Source organism: Lithobates pipiens, unplaced genomic scaffold (genome assembly GCF_037356315.1).
Source record: "Lithobates pipiens isolate NorthernLeopardFrog02 unplaced genomic scaffold, aLitPip1_a1.2 Scaffold_18, whole genome shotgun sequence".
In the NCBI taxonomy this organism is placed as follows: domain Eukaryota; kingdom Metazoa; phylum Chordata; class Amphibia; order Anura; family Ranidae; genus Lithobates; species Lithobates pipiens.
In genome coordinates this window covers 31,512,602-31,532,914 of record NW_027507758.1, presented here as the reverse complement: position 1 = coordinate 31,532,914, position 20,313 = coordinate 31,512,602, and the positions used below count along the sequence as shown (strand labels likewise).

The 20,313-nt window shown below is 41.3% G+C and overlaps 1 protein-coding gene across 4 annotated transcripts in view; it reads left to right on the top strand.

Annotated features, from left to right (window-relative positions):
- The window catches only part of EML6 (EMAP like 6), a 295,572-nt gene that overhangs the window by 212,275 nt on the left and 62,984 nt on the right, over positions 1-20,313 (top strand). For 3 of the 4 annotated variants that reach the window (XR_013276589.1, XM_077485540.1, XM_077485542.1), the window contains exons 23-27: positions 854-985; positions 1,493-1,581; positions 4,719-4,895; positions 6,087-6,288; positions 7,358-7,484. Coding sequence is in view for 3 of the 4 variants with exons in the window: in XM_077485540.1 (XP_077341666.1) it covers positions 854-985; positions 1,493-1,581; positions 4,719-4,895; positions 6,087-6,288; positions 7,358-7,484 (727 nt within the window). In the remaining variant the exon portion in view is untranslated. Of the gene's footprint in view, positions 1-853; positions 986-1,492; positions 1,582-4,718; positions 4,896-6,086; positions 6,289-7,357; positions 7,485-13,689; positions 13,798-19,279; positions 19,295-20,313 lie in introns of all 4 variants that reach the window. The other variant, XM_077485543.1, reaches the window with a different exon arrangement.

Genomic DNA, 20,313 nt, shown 5'->3' with positions numbered 1-20,313 from the left:
CCAGAGCGTACAGCCGTGCGGGTCCAATGTACGGGTCAGAAAGCAGTCTGTATGCATCCTAATCCATGCATTGGACCCAAATGGATGTGCAATATGGGATGTGTGTGGATGTCCATTCAGCTGGCAGCCTATCATTGATTTCAATAGGTTGCCTGCACGCCCCTGCACAGAACACCTGTGTATACCAGGTGGCTGAAGGTGGTCCTTCGAATAGGCATTTGGATTGCTGTGTGAATAAGGCCTAAAGCCTCAGTGGATTCCCAATGAACCATCTGAAATTCTCTTTTTGGGTACCTCTTCAATGTGAAAAATGTGCCCTGGTATAATTCAAGAGGAGTTCCAGACAAAGGTAGATTTTTCAGGGTACTGTTATTGCACAATTAACATTTCTAGATATTCACTATAGGATCACAAATCATGTCTACATTAAAATCCAATCAGCCCAGTTTTTGTCACTTCATCTTGATAGCATGCAATCTCCATGAATGAAGAAGTCATAGACTCAAAATGTTTAGAAGGTGAGGCAGCCATCTTGGGCACACTTAGTTGAGCAAATTAACCTACCAGCATGTCTTTAGAGTGTAGGAGGAAACCAAAGTACCCAGAGGAGGCCCAAGCAAGCACAAATGACAGGCAGACTCCATGCCGATAGTGTCCTGGTCAGGATATTAGCTGAAAAATCTAGTGTTGCACGGCAGATCCGCTAACCAATAAGCCATTGTGCAACCCACATGTTAAAAGAACAGAAGCACAGAACAGCCTTTTACTGCAGACCTTGAGTGAAGATATAACTATCAACCTGTAATTGCATTTTCTTTTTATCTTTTTTTTAATGTTTAATATTTTTTTTTAGATGCTGGAAAGTATCTGGCTGTGGCATCACATGATAATTTTGTGGATATCTATAATGTACTTACAAGCAAGAGAGTTGGAATCTGCAAAGGTGCCTCCAGCTATATCACGCACATTGACTGGGATTCCAGAGGTAAAATATGGATTTATTTAGAGCCACTGTTCTCAGGTTATACACCTGGAGGTGTCTGCAATTCAAATTAGGCGGTGTTGAGAAAAATTAAATTCAACAGGATACAGTGTTGCATGACTGAGTAATTGGCATTCAAAGTATGACAGTGCTGAAAACTGAAAAATGGCCTGGACAGGAGACCTAGAATTTGTCCAGCAAAAACTAAGCCCCACCTCCAAAATAATTCAACCCACAATTAAGGTCTGCCAGCTCTGTTTTGCCCATTTTCTATCTAGTTACTGTAAGGAGAATTTGTTGGAAGAGTGTCTTGTCATTTATAGTGATGTTCTTAGGAGCTGACAGATGACATATTATTATCTCCAGGACATGTGCAAAATAAATTTTAATGAATTCATTTTAATTCATTTTTCCAAATGCCTTAAGTATAGGAAATGACTATTAAAGCACCTTTTACTTTTGTATGCTCAAACTTCTAATAATGTATCTTTTCTTTCCAAAAAAATAAAGGTAAACTGCTGCAAGTTAATACTGGTGCCAAAGAACAATTATTTTTTGAAGCTCCGAGAGGAAAAAGATACGTCCTTAAATCAGCAGAGGTATTTATTCTCCTTCGCTGTCTCATTAGAATTGTTGCTAAAGCTGACATATAGGCAATAAATGGAAAAGATCTGAGAACTCTTCTATTTGATACATTGGCTGGAAGCACAACCCTGCTTTTTTTTTTTTTCTTTGTACAATTCTGCACACAGAGAACACACATATTCCAGTGTTTGGGAAATGCCTATAGCAGCTTCTTGGGGGCGCCCTTTAGGCTCCGTTCGCACTGCTGCAACGGCAAAGTCATACAGCTTTGTCTGCGACTTCCTTCAGACTTGATCAAACTTGGATGTGATTTAGGAGCTTACTCAAGGGCTGTAATCGCACCCAAGTATTAGATAAGGGTATCTCTTCGCCAGCCAATTAGATTGGTGAGGGGGAATATTGCTGCATGCACTGAGAAGGATTATTCAAACCCAAACAAAATAAATATTTGAATGGAGTAGTGCTGCGCTATATAAGAGAGGGGAAGGAAGGCAGGGAAGGGAAAGTCGTGAGATTGGAAAAGGGGGGGGGGGGTGTCGAGATAGGAAATTTAGGCTATTTCATATCAAGTAGACACAAAAGAGTGTGAAAAAATCCTGTGAGTGTGATGTTACAGCATTCAAATCACAATCAATCTGTATACATAGACTCCTTCTGGTGCAAAAATGCTTAAGTAAATTAGATGCAAAATATATCAATGGATATTCATGCAAAAATGTCAAATCAAGATAAAAAAACATTAGATAAAAAGAATTCATTAACAACTCAACAAAAATTGTCCATGTAGGCTACTGCCATATAAAGTACAACAATATGGTGATCCAAAAAAACACATATAAAGTGCAAGTGCCAGTACTGATAATGTCCGTGTAAACAATGTGCAAACTTCACAATTATTGCAATGCTAAAAGTGTCCGTGCAAACGATATCAAAAACTGTGCAGACTTCAAGTGACCAAAGATATCCCTAATAAGGTGCTAGTGCTCCTAGGTAGTGCAGTAGTAGAGAGGGGATGATTCTCTTTTCCTTTTCTCCGTTTGTTAAGTTGATGGATGTCCCCTTACCTTACTGTTGTAAGGTTACAGCATAAAAATAGGTTTTGGAACCCTTGTATGTCCCCAAGCGGGGTGTCCCCAAGACGGTTTCACTAGTATTTGGTCATCTTTAGGTACTCTTGGAGCGAATATACAGTCTCTCTTTTCTCATCAATGTAGTGGATGGACCTCTGTGACAAAGTACCCCATGGTTAGTGGATCCTACACTGTCCATAGACTGGGAGATCCTGCTTGGAAGCAGTGCAGGAACCTTTTCAAAAGTCTGAGAGACTTGTGTAGTATCCGTTAAGGCGGTTCTCATAGGGAAACATTGAATTTGACGTGTCATGCAACTTGGGGTCTCACAAGTCAGATCCCATGTCGCAGCAGTGTGAACCAAGCCTAAGCCTAGTGGCAGAAATGTTAGTAAATCTGATCTGCACGTGTAGAGCCAACATTGTTATCTTTATTTTTCAGAATTATAGTTGGTCATATACTGAGCAAATTTTGATTCCTGAGAAACCAAATAAAATATGAGCAGCGGGTGGCTATGTGTGCTGCGCTTTGGATGTATTGACCTGCATTTGGCAAACCAAGTCAATACAATTTCTAAAACAAAATGCAGTGCAATGACTTTTAAATCACATCAACGCATGCCATAGTAACACATGAATTATACTGCAAATAATCCCTTAAGGCTAAATGTCCTAATATCATATCCCCTGCATAGGTTAGACCAGGGCATGGAGCTGAACAGGGTGTGCAGCATGCCCCTTGTTTAGAGATCCCTCTCTTCCCTGGCAACAGTTGTCCCCCATGCCCCCCCATGTGTGGGTGGTGGGGTAGGGGGATGGAGATAGCTCTCAGCCACCTTGCACAAGACCTTTCCTCCTTTTATTTCTGTTCTCCGCCTCCCTTTTTCTTTTCCCTTTCTTTTTTTTCTTCCCCTTCCTCTCGTTCATTCCCTCCTGAGGGACTGGGTGGTTAAATTATTAAAAATAATTGGTGGGGGGGTGTAACAAATCACCCCCCCCCACCAATTATTTTTAATTCCTGCTGATGATTTTAGGCCTGATATGCTGACATTCTCCTAGCTGATATCCATGGGTATCATCTCTGGAACATAATCGGTCTGATACTCGCCTTGGCTGAGACTTTTGGGGGGAGTTTCCTTTCTTCTTCTGTTGCTCTGACATGGTCCCCTTCTTGAACCTGTGTGTCTTAGCCCTTGTACACACGGTCGGACATTCTGACAATAAAATCTGTCTGATTTTGTCTGATGGATTTTGTCCAAAACTGGTGTTGCATACACACGGTCGGACAAAGTTGTCGGAGAATCCAATCGTTCGTAACGTGATAACGTTATTTAGTTACAACGGGACTACGTTCAGGCTAGTAGCCAATAGCTTTGGTCTAGGAATTTGATCTGAGCATGCGTGGCACTTTGTCCGATCGGAATTCTCTACAAATATGTTGTCGGAAAATTTTTATATCCAGCTCTCAAACTTTGTTGGTTGGACATTTCGACGGAAAAAGTCAGATGAAGCCCACACACGGTCGGATCATCCGACAACACGGTCCGAACGGACATTTTCCGTCGGAATGTCCGACCGTGTGTACAAGGGCTAAGACTGGTCCCAGGTGGTCCAGCTGGTAAAGATAGTGTTTGACTGGCCTTAATTTATCCCTTTATATGATTGTGCCTGTTGTTATTCTCTCTTGTATTTTGACAAAACTTCCAAAAATATATTATTGAAAAAGAAGTGTTCTAATCTCTCAAATCTCTCTGATATTTTTTTGATAAATTAGTATCACACAAAAAAATTAAAATAAACTCATCTGCAATCATTACGACACTCATTTGGCTTTTAGAAAAAAAGTATTGCAATCCCCTATATGTAATACATCATATTATGGCCAATGTTATAGTCTGTTTAAGCTAAGTGTGACTAGTTCTGAAGCCAGATAAATTCTATTTTTAAAGTGCAAAGCTATAAGTATAAAATATTCCTTGTCTTAAAACGGTATGAAGTTTGCAAACTGTAACTGTTATTTCTTTTTGCCTTGATTCTGTGATTCATATGCTCCTCTATTTAACCATATACTACCCTGTACAGATTGAACGAATAGAGTGGCACACATGGACTTGTGTCCTCGGTCCTACATGTGAAGGGATCTGGCCGGCGCACAGTGATGTGACAGATGTGAACTCAGCATCTCTTACCAAAGACAGGAAATCTTTAGCAACTGGGGATGATTTTGGATTTGTGAAATTGTTTTCCTACCCAGTAAAGGTAGATTTGCCTTCATTGTTCCAATGACTTCTCTATATATCAGTGTTTTTTTTTTTTTTGTTTTTTGTTTTTGGTGTGTGTGTGTGTGTGTTTTTTTTTTATAAAACAGTGCAGTGAACAGTGATAATGTATAAAGCCAGTAAACCATATCAACTTTCAGCAATTTAGAGCTGTCAGATCAGTGGAAGAAGATTTCTAACAGGTCACTATGGGGCTGGTTTATAACGAAGAGAGAACATCGCTACCTGCTTGTAGAGAGGTCCAGCGGCAGTAAACACTCAAAGCCCAGTTGCAGAAAACAGAACTGTATTGAAATTGAAGTTCAGCAATGCACAACAAGCCCAGTGGAAAGGCAACTCGACCCAAAGCACTTACAGAATATACATCGATGAGTAGAGGCAGCAGGTGTGCCCACAGCGTCTGTCTCGAGTGGCCTGGCCTTTCTGTACCTAAGCGGGGAGGCTTCCAGGAAGGATGGCATGTCCCTGCACTTTCCCTTCTCGTGTGGAACCTCTCCCTGATGCTAAGCACTGTCCCTGTCAGACGGGTTACCTGTCCCTACTATACACACAAGTGAAATGTGCACCAAACCCAGGAGCCAGGGTCTTAAATAGACTCTGCCTGACTCAAGATGGTGACCAAGCTCACATGGGATGCTAGCATCCAGTTGGATGTTGTCTCTCTGTGAATGAGGCAATCATAGAAGAGTGATGCTCCTCTTGACTTCCTCCTCCACCTGCATTGCCACTACGGATAAGTTCCACCTGCAGTAAAGAAAATAGACTGCACCTGCCCACACTTTTTCTGTTATGCACCACTAGGTTGCATGAATGCTGGCAAACTGAGTTGTCTCTGCTTAACACAGAAGGAAGAGTTTCATGATTAGAAGAATGTTGGTCATTTGACATTGACTTCCTTCCCCATTCAAAAGAGCAGTCCTGAGTCCAGAAGCCAGAAGAGCACCAAGCACATTTCTAAAGCAATTATAAATGTGCACCATTTATTTTTATTTATTTTTTATCCTAAGCAACAGTATGGTCTTGGTATTGTACTTCTTGGTAGATTTATAATTGCCCAACAGAATGACAAATTAGCAGCAGGATGTCTGTAAGCTTGACCAATGACAAGTCACAACAAAAAAAAAAACTCCCCTTGTATGACTTCATTCCATTTGTGTTTCTGACTTTTCAGGGTCGTGATGCAAGGTTCAAAAAGTATGTTGGCCATAGCGCACATGTGACCAATGTCAGATGGTTACATGATGATTCCACCCTGCTGACTGTGGGGGGAGCAGATACAGCACTGATGATCTGGACGCGAGAGGCTTTTGGAAATCTAGAGAGCAAACCTGCGGATAGTGAAGAGTCAGACACTGATGCTGAAGAGGATGGAGGTAGGAATGAGCAATACTGATAATCAAACCAGCAAATTTCCTTTTTCACAGGGTTCATTGAAAGTCCCAGGGGATATGCCAGCCCATATATTATATATATTATAGTTAGTAATGAAAACATGACCTGTTGGAGGTCAGTGGAATCCCTAAAGACCAAACAGTTCTATTATATAGAAATGATCAATCCTGCCCCATCTTAAAGTGGTAGTAAACCGCTGGGCATTTTTTTTTTGTACCCTGAAAGGTAAAGCCATGACGTGTGCAAAATTTCATAAAAAAAAAAAAAAAAAAGTAGTAATAGTAAATATTCTTGCATTTAAAAGTCTGCCCATCCAGAAGTCATCAGAGGGCTCCTCCTGGGCCAGGTGCTGCCAGTGTGTAAGCAGCAGAATTGCTACAATGCCATGACAGCAATGGACCGGATTGTCAGGAATTCCATTGCAAAGGGTGGGGAGGGGGGGCTTTAGCCCTCCTGCTTTACTGGTTTAGGCAGCGGCTTGGACATGGTAATTGGACTCTCTGCGGACAGACAGCAATGATCAGGCACAGGGCGATGATGGCCGTGTCCTGAGAATCAGGAAGTATCCAAGAGGAAGGAGCCAGTACTGTCACCTTCCTGATCCACTCATGCACCTTCCTTCATCCTGCCTGTACTGCACTGTGTGTGGCTGGCACATAACAGAAATGTTGGTGGGGAATTCCTTTGTGTCACTGGGCCAAATCCAAATCTTTCTTTCGTATATATACTTGTCAGTCAATGGGGAGTAGCTACATCATCATATTTTGGTGCAGAGGGCCTGGGAGTGCTAACAGTCCACAGGTTAGGGGGCGCAATACTTGCCTTACCACAGGCCCTGACAACTCACACCCCACTGCTGAGTTTAGGGGTATAAAGAGTTAAGGTGGTTCAGATCCTCAATCGGGTGTAGAATCGCATTTTTAACCTGTGTAATTAACCATCTGCATTGCATGCTCATGGTATGAAGATATTATCCTTAATCAATATATGATTCCTTAAAACATTTTATTATATTTTTACTTTTTTGCTTTACTTATCTTCTTTACCTAGGTTATGACAGTGATGTGGCGAGAGAGAAAGCTATTGATTATACCACTAAAATTTATGCTGTTAGTATCCGAGAAATGGAAGGAACAAAGCCCCACCATCAGATAAAAGAAGCTTCAGTGGAGGAAAGGTACATTCCAGTGCTGATACAAGGTGTGGGTGATCTCTGCATCACATGCAAATAATACTCTTAAAAGATAATTCTGTTTAATATTACATTTTATTGTTGGGTAGAATTTGGCGATTGAGATTTTGGTGAAAACTACCATAATTAGGTCAGATGACATCTTTACAACCATTGCGATTTTGCTGTTTTCGAATTCATGTAAAACCCAGAAGTCAAACCAACCCTATGAGTTTATCTTTAACTAAATACAAAATACACGCAGTGGAGATCTACTGACATCTTTAGCACGGCAATAATTAAGAGGATGGTGTTAGCCTTCCAGATGTTTGATCTCATCACAGAAATCCTACACCAGGATTAGACCTGATTGGGCATTTTAAAGCTTAACTGTGGGCAAATTTGTTGTTTTTCAGGTGCAGCCCACTGCATGAGGAAAAAAAAATGTGCCCACAGTTAACGACTCTTATTTTGTCTAGGGGTTCGGAGAGCCGAGATATACTCACCTAATCCTCTGATCCTCCTAGTGAAAGATCGGTCTCTTCAGCTCCTGCTCTCCCCCGCAGTCCAGGTGTCTTGTGCGGTGGAATGTTCCTGACATCATCACGCCAAGTCCACTGCTGAGCATGGTAGGAAGGGGAGCTGTTTTTAGAAGAATCAGGTGAGTATAGGCTCTGTGTTTACCCCCAGACAAAACGAGCAGTCAACCTATGCAGTGCGGGCACAGAAGCACTGCTTCGGGGGAAAAAATAATTGACCGGAGTTCAGCTTTAAGACACTTAGTTATACCCAACACTGAACTTTTAATACTTGGTGGAATTATCTTTTAAGGAGGATGAGGTTTTGAAATGATTATATTTGAAAGAAATCAGTTACCTATCCCTTCTCAGACACTAAACACAAGTGAATTGACACCATGTATACAAAAAAAAAGAGAGAAAGGTATCTGAATTTATTCTGTATTAAATCATAAAGGTTAATGTGATATCATGTTTGTAGCTAAAAATGGTTACATACAAAAAGTATTATCGCAGGAATCTTTGTCTTCCACAATGCGGTTAACAGACTGGCACATTTTATTAACATAACCATAAACGTCATCAATAACCGTACATCTAAAAATGACACTCAAGATTAAGCTGAGCTGAGTTTTATTGCTTATGTCAGATTAGATGTAGTTGAGATCTTGATAATGTCTCCCAGCTGAATGGAGGGAGTACAGTACATGATCATTCAGAAACCACCCATTGACCATTTCATGCTAGCTTTTTTCATGTAGGAAGCAGTTTATTCAGAACTATGCCGACCATAGATGGATCAGTTTTTTGGCCAGTACAATAAAAATTCAAGTAATAAATTTAAAAATGAGTGAATACGTGAAATCTCCACAATGAATGAACTCTTCAAGGGTCTTTGAGTGTTTATATTGTTCATAAAAATCAGACCAGCAAATCACATAATATAGGTATTCTTATTAAAGGTGTTTGACATCATGGTGGAGAGTTTTTTGGGTTTTAATTTTCATCTCTGAAGCCTCTCACATCATCTTGAACTCAGTATCATCCTGATGCTGGGTTCAGTTAGGATATAGTTGCCTGCATAGAATTGGACCAGGTCATCCAACATGGTCTTTAATCTTCAAACAAGAGATACAGTGGTGTGAAAAAGTGTTTGCCCCCTTCCTCATGTCCTGTTCCTTTGCATGTTTGTCACACTTAAGTGTTTCGGAACATCAAACCAATTTAAACAATAGTCAAGGACAACACAAGTAAACACAAAATGCAATTTGTAAATGAAGGTGTTTATTATTAAAGGTGAAAAAAAATCCAAACCATCATGGCCCTGTGTGAAAAAGTGATTGCCCCCCTTGTTAAAACATACTATAACTGTGGTTGTCCACACCTGAGTTCAATTTCTCTAGCCACACCCAGGCCTGATTATTGCCACACCTGTTCACAATCAAGGCATCACTTAAATAGGAGCTGCTTGACACAGTAAGGTCCACCAGAAGATCCTTAAAAGCTACACATCATGCCGAGACCCAAAGAAATTCAGGAACAATTGAGAAAGAAAGTAATTGAGATCTATCAGTCTGGAAAGGGTTATAAAGCCATTTCCAAAGCTTTGGGAATCCAGCGAACCACAGTGAGAGCCATTATCCACAAATGGCGAAGACATAGAACAGTGGTGAACCTTCCCAGGAGTGGCCGGCCGCCCAAAATTACCCCAAGAGCGCAGCGACGACTCATCCAAGAGGTCACAAAAGACCCCACAACAACGTCCAAGGAACTGCAGGCCTCACTTGCCTCAGTTAAGGTCAGCGTTCATGCCTCCACCATCAGGAAAAGACAGGGCAAAAATGGCCTGCATGGCAGAGTTCCAAGGAGAAAACCACTGCTGAGCAAAAAGAACATGAAAGCTCGTCTCAATTTCTCCACAACACATCTTGATGCTCCCCAAGACTTTTGGGACAACATTCTGTGGACCGATGAGACAAAAGTGGAACTCTTTGGAATGTGTGTGTCCAAGTATATCTGGCGTAGAAGGAACACTGCATTTCATAAAAAGAACATTATACCAACAGTAAAATATGGTGGTGGTAGTGTGATGGTCTGGGGCTGTTTTGCTGCTTCAGGACCTGGAAGACTTGCCGTGATAAAAGGAACTATGAATTCTGCTGTCTACCAAGAGATCCTGAAGGAGAATGTCCGACCATCTGTTCGTGTACTCAAGCTGAAACGAACTTGGGTTCTGCAGCAGGACAATGATCCTAAACACACCAGCAAGTCCACCACCGAATGGCTGAAGAAAAACAAAATGAAGACTTTGGAGTGGCCTAGCCAAAGTCCTGACCTGAATCCTATTGAGATGTTGTGGTATGACCTTAAAAAGGCCGTTCATGCTCGAAAACCCTCTAATGTAACTGAATTAGGACAATTCTGCAAAGATGAGTGGGCCAAAAATCCTCCAGGACGCTGTAAAAGCCTCATTGCACGTTATCGCAAACGCTTGGTTGCAGTTGTTGCTGCTAAGCGTGGCCCAACCAGTTATTAGGTTTAGGGGGCAATCACTTTTTCACACAGGGCCATGATGGTTTGGATTTTTTTTCACCTTTAATAATAAACACCTTCATTTACAAATTGCATTTTGTGTTTACTTGTGTTGTCCTTGACTATTGTTTAAATTGGTTTGATGTTCCGAAACACTTAAGTGTGACAAACATGCAAAGGAACAGGAAATGAGGAAGGGGGCAAACACTTTTTCACACCACTGTACATGACACTAATAGGGAAAGCAGCCCAAGTCCATAAAAGGCCAACGTGAACAAATAGTCCTGTAAAGTTATCCACAGACTCACTTAAGGCAGCCACCCCATAGTAGAAAGCAGCTTCTTTAATGAAACAAAAATTGAGAAAGGGGAGCCCACTAAGTGTAGAATTAAAATCGTCCACTTTAGCACCTTAGACTAACCACTTCTATCATATTCTACACAATCTGGATGCTTGAAATAAGTCGGATGTAAGGGCTTACCTAGGTTGGACTCCATGGTGCAGAGATGTATGCTTACCCTTGCAAATACACACAGCCCACGGTAACAAGGTAATAAGCTACCTGGGCTGTGAATCTGTGCACGGTGGCTAGACAGGAATTTGCCAAAGGATAGTCGAGGTAAAGCCATAGTCAGGAATTCCAGAAGTCAGAATAAATGATAAGCAAAGCCAGGGTCAGAAGTCGGAGTCAGTCTTTGAACACTGTAACTGTAACAAAGGAATACTGGAACTTTTGGCAAAACAGGAAACAATGAACTGACAGCCCTAAGAGTCCATTCACACAGGGGTAACTTTGGATCTTACTTGAAGTCGTCCCAAGTTGCCTCAAGTTGTGCAACATGATAAAATCAATGTAAGTGAATGAGAGCCGTCTTAATTTACACTACTGAAGTCACTCCAACTTCAGAAAAGGTTCCTGTACTACTTCAATCCGACTTCTAGGCAACTTGTACCCATAGAATTCAATGGAAGTTGCCTCCAAGTCTGATCCCCTGTCTTAACTGAAGAAACTTTCCAGGAAGTAAAAATAGTTTTCTAGGCAAACCCCTCCCTCCCACAGAGCTGATTATTATGTGATTGGCCACTGGCAAAGTCCCCTGTCCTGGAGGCAACTTCAAGTTGCCTTGTAAGTTGTTTCAACGTGCTGTGATTCTTACTCAAATCATATCCAAGTTGCCTCCCAAAGTCTCACTGGAAGTCATGTTGCCCCTGTGTGAATGGTGTGAGGCAGTGTTTTATACGCAGATGATTGGATAAACTGCCTCAGCTGAACCAGGAATGACTGATACAATCAGAGTATCGGCCTCAGTACATGCTGAACTTGGCATAGCTGGAAAGCAGGCTGAATAGAGAACTGAGGTGTGGCTCATAGATAAAGCAACACGAGCAGTAAATGGAAGGTTATGGGTTCAATAACTCCTTGAACCACTTGGGGCACGACCACGCCTGGCTGTCTGCTTGGCACAGTAGGGACCGTGACATCAGATGGCCAACCCAGGTCACCCACAGCCAAAATTAAAGTCCATAAGGGTAAAAGGGATCATCAACTTCAAATACAATTGGTAACTCACTGGGTTTACAGATAAAAAGCATATCCTCACAAGAACCCCACTGATGTCCCACCCTGCTTGTGCAGCCACCAGGCTTTAAGGAAAGAGCAGGAAGTTCTGAAACAGTTAACACGCCCACAGAACATCCCACGTGTCGTCACTTCCACACCTGCTCCCTGTGCACTCCAGGATGGTTACTGGCACTTCCTGTTTCTTTTTCCAGCAGTCCTGAGCATTCCACACAGAGTCTGGTGGCTGGCTGCACAAGCAGGAGGAGACATCAGTGGGGCTAATGGCGGTGTTCTTGCGGAGATATGCCTTTTATCCCAGTGACTTGCCAATTGTATTGTATGTAAGTGGATGATTTTACTGCTATACTTAGTGGGTGCCCCCTTTCTCCCTTTATGTTCTTTAACCTTGGCTGTAGGTGGCCTGTGTTGGCCATCTGATGTATTTCAAGCATCCAGATTGTGTGGAGTATGATAGAAGTGGTTAGACTAAGGCTGGCCATAGATGATACATTTTTTTTCCGATCAGCCCTCTCATCGGATTCTGCCATCCACAGAAGCGAGGTGGATGGAGAAATTCCCGCTTCTGTGCTATTGTATTCTGACAGTGGGGACTCCACTGATCAGCATTGCAGATGCTGGCAGAGAATAAAAGACCACATGACCTTTATGGTACCCCTAAACACAAAATGGTTTCCCACCATTCCATAATTATGGCATTCAGGGCCATCTTTAACGCGGGCCAAACATGGCAGCTGCCCCGGGCCCAGTCTTTTGTTGGGCCCAAAGCATCTGCCCCTTAAGCCCACTCTGCCCGCAAATTGGCGCAGATAAAAAAAAAACGTTCACGGATCATCTTTGTTTCTGCTTATGTAATCCAACGCTGGAGATATAAGTCTGCTGCCCTATTCCCTCTCCATAGATTTCAATTATATGCTTGCCAACCTGAGCATGGAAATCTGCGGCTGATTGTTTTATACTCTGCTTGGTGGAGGTTGAAGCATGGCGGCATATCTACCATCTTTTTTTTATATGTATGGGCATTAAACCCAAGTGCCAATGGATGAAAGTTCTCATTACATTTTATATTGCTAATTTTTCTGCAACTGATCACAGATCAGCAGTTGAAAAAGATGGTGACCAAAGACATCAGTGGCAGTAATGCATGTTAAGGTTACCGAAAGGACACCTAAAATATATAATCTATAATTAAAAATGGCAGATAATCTTTTTAAATCTGTCAGGAATACCCAGCGGAATACAAATAATTGGCAGTAATGAAAGTTTTCTATACAGTGCTTTGTAGTTGGAGCACTTGCAAATCTTATCTTCCCTTGAATCGGCTAAAGGATCATTCCATCTATGGCTAGCATTGGACTGTTAATGCCTTCCCGGAGTGCCTTCATCCTACTTAAGAAATCCCCCTATTAGCAAAAAAAGTTATTTTGATCAGTGCAAGTGTCACTCTTGTTATGTCAGTGAAAGATCAATCACAGAAGAAAAGTTGTGTACTCCTTTCTTCTGTCTCCCTCTATATCTTGTCTTCTTTTCTCTTTTTCTGTCTTCCCCCCCTTTCTTTTTCTGTCCTTTCTATGGGCATTAGGTTCAGATACCAATGTAACCTGCCAAAATCAGGTGATAATTTTGGTGTTTGCGAGTATTTTGACCCCTGCTCATCTCTAATCTCTATGATCATGCAATTTCTGAGAAGGTAAGTATTTTGCATGGATTCACAACTGTGAATCATGTGCTTCCTTGCACGTGGCATCCAAAACGATGCAAAAGCTTTGAACTCTAGAATGCAATATGACTGCAAGATGTTGCATTTCACCAGTACATGCATATTCACCACCCCCCCCCCCAAGCTAACCACCAACTCTTCCTCTCTCCATGTTGTTATCTTGTGGCTTTCCTATGCACCAAGCAGGGAATCGTGCATTAAGTCACTGTACTTCCCCAGATATCTGATCTGTTATGTTTGTACAAGGCTAAGTCTTTGGATAGCCAATATTTAATGGCGGACACAAGAAGGACTTTCATGTTGTGTTTGTATGATATTGAACATATTCCAGCAAAGGTTACTATGGCTCAGATTGTGCTAAAAGAAAAAGAAAAATCTAACGTGAGAAAGTGTAGCTGCACAGTTATATGCAGAATTTGTTAAAGGTTTTACCCAGACCATTCTCTGCGACATAATTTCAACTGAATGTTGATTTGGTTTGTGAGGAAAGGGAAACAGGGTAGGCAAACCTGCACATTACAAGACAGACATCACTTTTGACGTACACAGGATATAGCCCTGTAGAGGAGGTGTGAATCATATGTGACTTCTGATCCGCACTGTTGGATTGGCTCTTCGGGGGTATGAATTGGTCTTAAGGGCTTGTCTAGTGTTCCAAAATCCCAAACCATTTTTCCTGGTAAGTGTATGTGCGCCGCTCCAGAGCTGCACCTCATGTAAGCTCCACGAGCGTCTAGGGTGTCGTCTCAAAAAAGCTTGTCTCCGTTTTGAATAGGAGCTGCATACCAAATATTGCTGCTACTAAAGCCAGAGAGCTCCGCTTTTTTATCAGGCAAAAAGAGTTCCTCTTTGAAGTTGAATTATCCTGCGTATACACGAGCGGAATGTCCAACAGAAAAAGTCAGACGGAAGCTTTTCATCATATAGTCCGATCATGTGTATGCCTCATCTGACTTTTTCTTTACGAAAATTCTGGCGGACCGAGAAATAGAACATGTTCTAAATATTTCAGACGGAACCAATTCCTATTGGGAAAACCACTTGTCTGTATGCTGTTCCGATGGACCAAAAACGACGCATGCTCTGAAGCAAGTACGAGACGGAGGCTATTGGCTTCTGGCTATTGAACTTCCTTTTTCTAGTCCCGTCATACATGTTGTACGTCATCGCGTTCTTAACGATCAGACTTTGGTGGGATTGCGTGTACACAAGACAGTTTCAACGGAACTCTGTCGGAAAAACCTTTGGAGTTTATTCTGACAGGAGAACCAGTCGTGTGTACGCGGCATTAAAGAGGAACTGCAGTCTTCTCACATAATTTGTAATAAAAACATCTGCCATTCTGAAGCTTCCCTCCAACCACTTTGCATATTATTTTATATATACTGTGATTCTGTACTTGCCAAATATGCTGCAGAAATCTCCCTCCACTGAGTCTGGCTGCAACCATTTTAACTGTGGGCAGCTGGAACTGTGGCCTGTTCACTTCCTGGATTTACACAGACACACAGAGGCACACCTCCAGCTCTGCAGCTCTCATTGGCCCTCTTATAACTCATCCACCTTCACTTCCTGGCAAACTCTTAGGACAGTGAAAGAGAAAGCTGTGCATGAGGTCATAATCCTAGGCTTTTTTTTTCCAGACAAGAAATAGGAAGTGGGCTGTATAAGATATTTACTGGCAGAAAAATAAAAGGTTTTACTATCCAAAATGTAAAACAACAAGGGCAGAAGATTTAATAGATTGAAAGATGAAAAAATGACTGAAGTTTGCTTTAGCATCAGCTGAGGGTACTTTCTCTAAACACAATCCTAATAGCGCAAGTTTTGAGGCATAGATGAAAAGGAGCTGCGCACCAAAAATCTCCTCTTTCTAAATATCCTTTATTGAAACATCATTATTATAGCTGCTTCCATAATGTCCTTGCCCAAGGATCACCTATCCTTGATGACGTTCACCAAAATGGCTTGATTATCCTTGTGAAATGGTGAAATGTGTCAAGGAAAGGTGATCCTTGGGCAGGGACATCATGGAAGCAGCTATACTACTGATGATTCAAAAAAAGGATAATTAAAAAAAGATTTTTAGTGTGCAGCTCCTATTTATCTATTCCAGGGGTGTCAAACTCAGTTTTATCATGGGCCGCATCAGCATTTTGGTTGCCTGAAAGGTCCAGTTGTATCTGTAAAAAAACTAGATGCTCAGAGCACCCCACTCTTCTCCTTACATCAGATGTCAAGAGCCCCCCACTCCATTAGATGTCAAGTGTTTCCCACCCTCCCTTACATCAAAGTGCACCCTCCCCTTACATTGTGCTGCTGCTGAGAAGAAGCTGGGGCCGAAGCTGGGAAGCAGAATGTGCAGGATGTAAAGGAGGGCCAGAGGAGGGCTGGAGTCAGCTGCCAGAGTCCACTGAATGCTGAGACCAGGGGAGGAGGAGATGAGGGGGTGCCGGGGCTGCTTAGAGAAGCGCAATATCTGTAAGAAAAGTTTTGTCCTCCTCTCTGCTGCAACCGCTGAGACAAAGTGGGGGGCAGAGACGAGGGAGATGCCACAGATGCAGGAGAGGCATGAGGACCACATGAAATGGCCTGGTGGGCAGATTTGGCCTGTGGGTTTTATGTTTGACACATGTGATCTGTACATTCAAGTCTGCACTGTTAGGATTGTGTTTAGGGAAAGGACCCTTAGCAGATTTTAAGTCAACTTTAAAAAGGAGCACTTTTTGCCTGATATAAAAATAAAAAGAGGAGCACTCTGGCTTTAGTACTTTCTGAGTCACTGGTTTGAAAGAAGCATCCAGATTATGAAATGAGAGTAAAACGAAATCTCCTGCGTACGTATTCCGGATCAGTATCTTAGATAGGCATTGGACAACAAGACAACTAGCATTGTTAAAAGTAGAGGTCACCAAAGCCAGCCTCCATATTCTTTCAGTATGGGTTTCCTTTAAAGACCACTACAAATTTCTCTTATTTTAAAGAAGACCTATACTGAAACAATTCCCCTGATTATCTTGCCTCCTGGATGTATTATTAATCAAAAAGGTGCCTTTCCTACAGAAAACATTGCATTTGGCAACAGTGCTGGCCATGTTACCAGGTGCATGAAGCAAAGTAAATACTAAATGCTGACTTGAGGGAGAGTCAGCCAATCAGCAGCTCTGCCTAAATGTCGATCCTTTCCTACCGCAGATATGTGATCAGAATTCCAGCATCTAGTCACATAGCCAACGCTAGAGGAAGCCTGTTAGAAGGTATACTGTGCCTAGTGTTCATCTGTGGGAAATGGCAACATGGACAATGGACCTCAAGAAACAGTAAAAGTATAAGACATTTAACAATCATATGCAAAGTTGACTGTTTCAGTTCCCTACATTTAAGTATCAAACTTTTAACACTACAGTAACTTTGTTTAAAGGAATAAAAAGCTAATTAGACTTTGCAGAATGATAGAGCTGGGTTTAAAGAACACCATTCATCGACAATCTGCTTTAATTCTAATGACAGAAATGTGTGCTAGTATTATGTATGTGTTTATTAGAACTGCCATTTGTAATAGCAGAAATCGAGAATAGTTTGGATTTTCTGTCAAAAATAAAATTTGTGCATTTTTTTATTTCACTGACCTTTTTTAAATAGACCCACCAGACCAATATTTATATTAATAAGCTCTTCCCTTTTTAATGTAAGCATTAACAAATGCATCATCTTTTTGTCCCCATTATACTTGCTTAATCCCTATTCCAGATGCTGATTGCTGATCATGCCGAGTTAGACAGCTCAGTGTTGTTGATACTGACCTTTTAAAAAATAATAATTTGACTCCGGCTTCTTAGAAGCTACACATGTACCACCAGGCCATTTTTTTCACTATAGAGCTGGCTGCATATGAGATGTTGAGCATTTTACTTGCATGGAAATTATGTCATGTAAAATGTTGCAGAACAAATCCCTTGCCTTAACTAAGCATAGATCGCCCTGGCCAGCATTCTCCAAGCTGTGGCACATAGATTGGATGTGGCCCTTTGCATGCTTTTATTCAGCCCTTGGGGCATTGTTTCTCCCACTAGTATGAAGCACCACTCCTTCCACTGATAACAAGGATGATCCACCATTCCTTCCACAGACACCGACAGTTGGGCATAATTCCTCCCACTGACACCAACAGTGAGCACTATTCCTTCCACTCACTCCAGTGATGGGACACTATTCCTCCTACTGATCACAGGCACTATGTCTTTTTTTTTTCACCCCCTCTGACCATCAAGACTGGCCAAGTCTTAAAGTCTGAAGGATCTCAAACTGGCCCTTTGTTTAGAAAGTTTGGGGGCTCCTGGCTTAGACCTCACAGTAAATAATAATTATGGTAGAATATATAAAACTATGTATTTAACTGGATTTATATGGCATCTGTTTGGGAAGGTAAAAAAAAAATCCCTTAGAAATTTTATATAGGTCTCTCAGTGATATTCTGGAACCAGTTATGGTACCTTCTGTTTGGTTAGATGGATATGCTATTTTATGGATATTTTATGGATATCTGTTTGGTTAGATGGATATGGTTTTTTACAAGCTCTTTACTGTAGGTTTAAAAAATAAGTGAATCCCAATGCCTGTGAAATATCAGTTATGTTGACTACGCCATGGTTATACACCCCCCTGCCCAAGCCTGAAAGCTCTGCAAGGTCATTGCTCTGTTCCTGGCCCAACATCTTTGCCCATGGATTGGAGCTGAGTGAACACTAAACTCCCATCTTACTGGTATGGTGTCTCACTCATCTTCGCAAGCTTCATGCATGTTAAGTAATAAAAAACATTGAGCTTTATATTAATATCAAAGAAACTTTTGGTCATACAAGCAGTGAACACATGTTATGTAGATACAAGGAAAATGATGATTGCTACAGGTCATGACATAGTTGAATGCAAAACCATAAAAGCTACACAGGAGATGATAAATAAAAATGCTGATTTTGTAAGTACAATGCAATGACTTTGTACTTTATTAGCTATGAGATTAAATTTATAGCCTTTATTTGATAAGGACAGGAGAATTGTGTAATAGCCCACAGCAGCCAATCACATTTGGTCATTGTTCTAAAAGCTCAAAACGAATGTATGGTGCAAGCTTACTGGCTGCTGTGGGCTACTGAAAGTCTTATCTACTTTTTACACTACCTTGTTAAATAAGCTCAAATGGCTGTATTTAATAAGGTAGACCAAAGAGTACTCCTATCCATAAACGTCCAATTAGAAACCACAATGAAAGCTGACATTTGCTTGGTTGTATGGATAACCGCATCATTGATATAAATTATGAAAATGAGCTGCTCTCCTGTTTGGCTTTCTTCTGTATGCTTAGACTAGTGTGCGGCAATGCTGTAAAATCTAACGATGAGGAAGAAACGGTTAATATTTGTATTGTGTTTTAATCTGCTTTCCTTTGGAGGCAGGGCATTGTCAAGTAAGTATGAACATGCAAAACGCATTATTCTATCTACACATCTACATTAGATATGTGCTGACCGGTCATACATCAACATTACAGAACCATTGATTTTATTGTCATATGCCGGCCATCATTTGTTCACGACTGTTATTGTAATACTGTTCAGTTGAAGGACAAATATACATATGTGCATTTGTATCATTGAAAACAGATGTGCCTTGTGTCATAATTACATTTTTGGGATCCCAAGTGTCAGTATCACATTGGTTTGGATCTCAAAATATGCAGTTCTAAGTAAAACATAATTCATTTCATACATCTGCCAATCTAGGATTCTCAAACTCACCCCACTAGGCGTCTAGGCACATAGGGTTGGCACCTGGGAGGTGGAGAACTTGGTAGTATTATACAGCTTTCATACCATGGTTGGCTTAATCTCAACTTCTGATTTGATTTTACTCCCTCTAATCTATGGAAACAAAGAAGCACTATGTATCCTAACATTTACAACATTTAAATAAATATCCTTCAGGTTTAGCCATTGCTGTTCAGATTTTTTAAATGGTTTTCTGCTTTGCTTTCCTTGAAAAAAGTGCCAAACATCTTTATGTTGGGTGTGATGTCCAAAAGTGGATGTCACTTCATTCACATCCTCACAAGTGTAATGGCCCGAACCTGTTCTTTTCTGCCTTTAAAGCAGGATGAGCCTACACTGCCCATGCTTCGGAAGAAGCTAGCTTCTGCCTACTATAATCAAATGATCACTCCCAGAATTGTAATAAAAAAAAAAAATCCTAGATTGGGTAATAAAGTAATTGTTGACACCCCAGGGGTTAATTATTTAAGTAAACTTATATTTGCTCCCAAGACCCATTCAGCAGTCCATTATAATAAGTTCTCCTTCAGCAACCTCTCTTCTTTTACTGTTTGTCAGTGATCTAGTCCAGCCATGTCAAACTCAAGTCCAAAGACTGGCCACAAACGCAATTACACCCTCATTACAGATGCTGTATACAGCAGCCTTTCTCAAACTG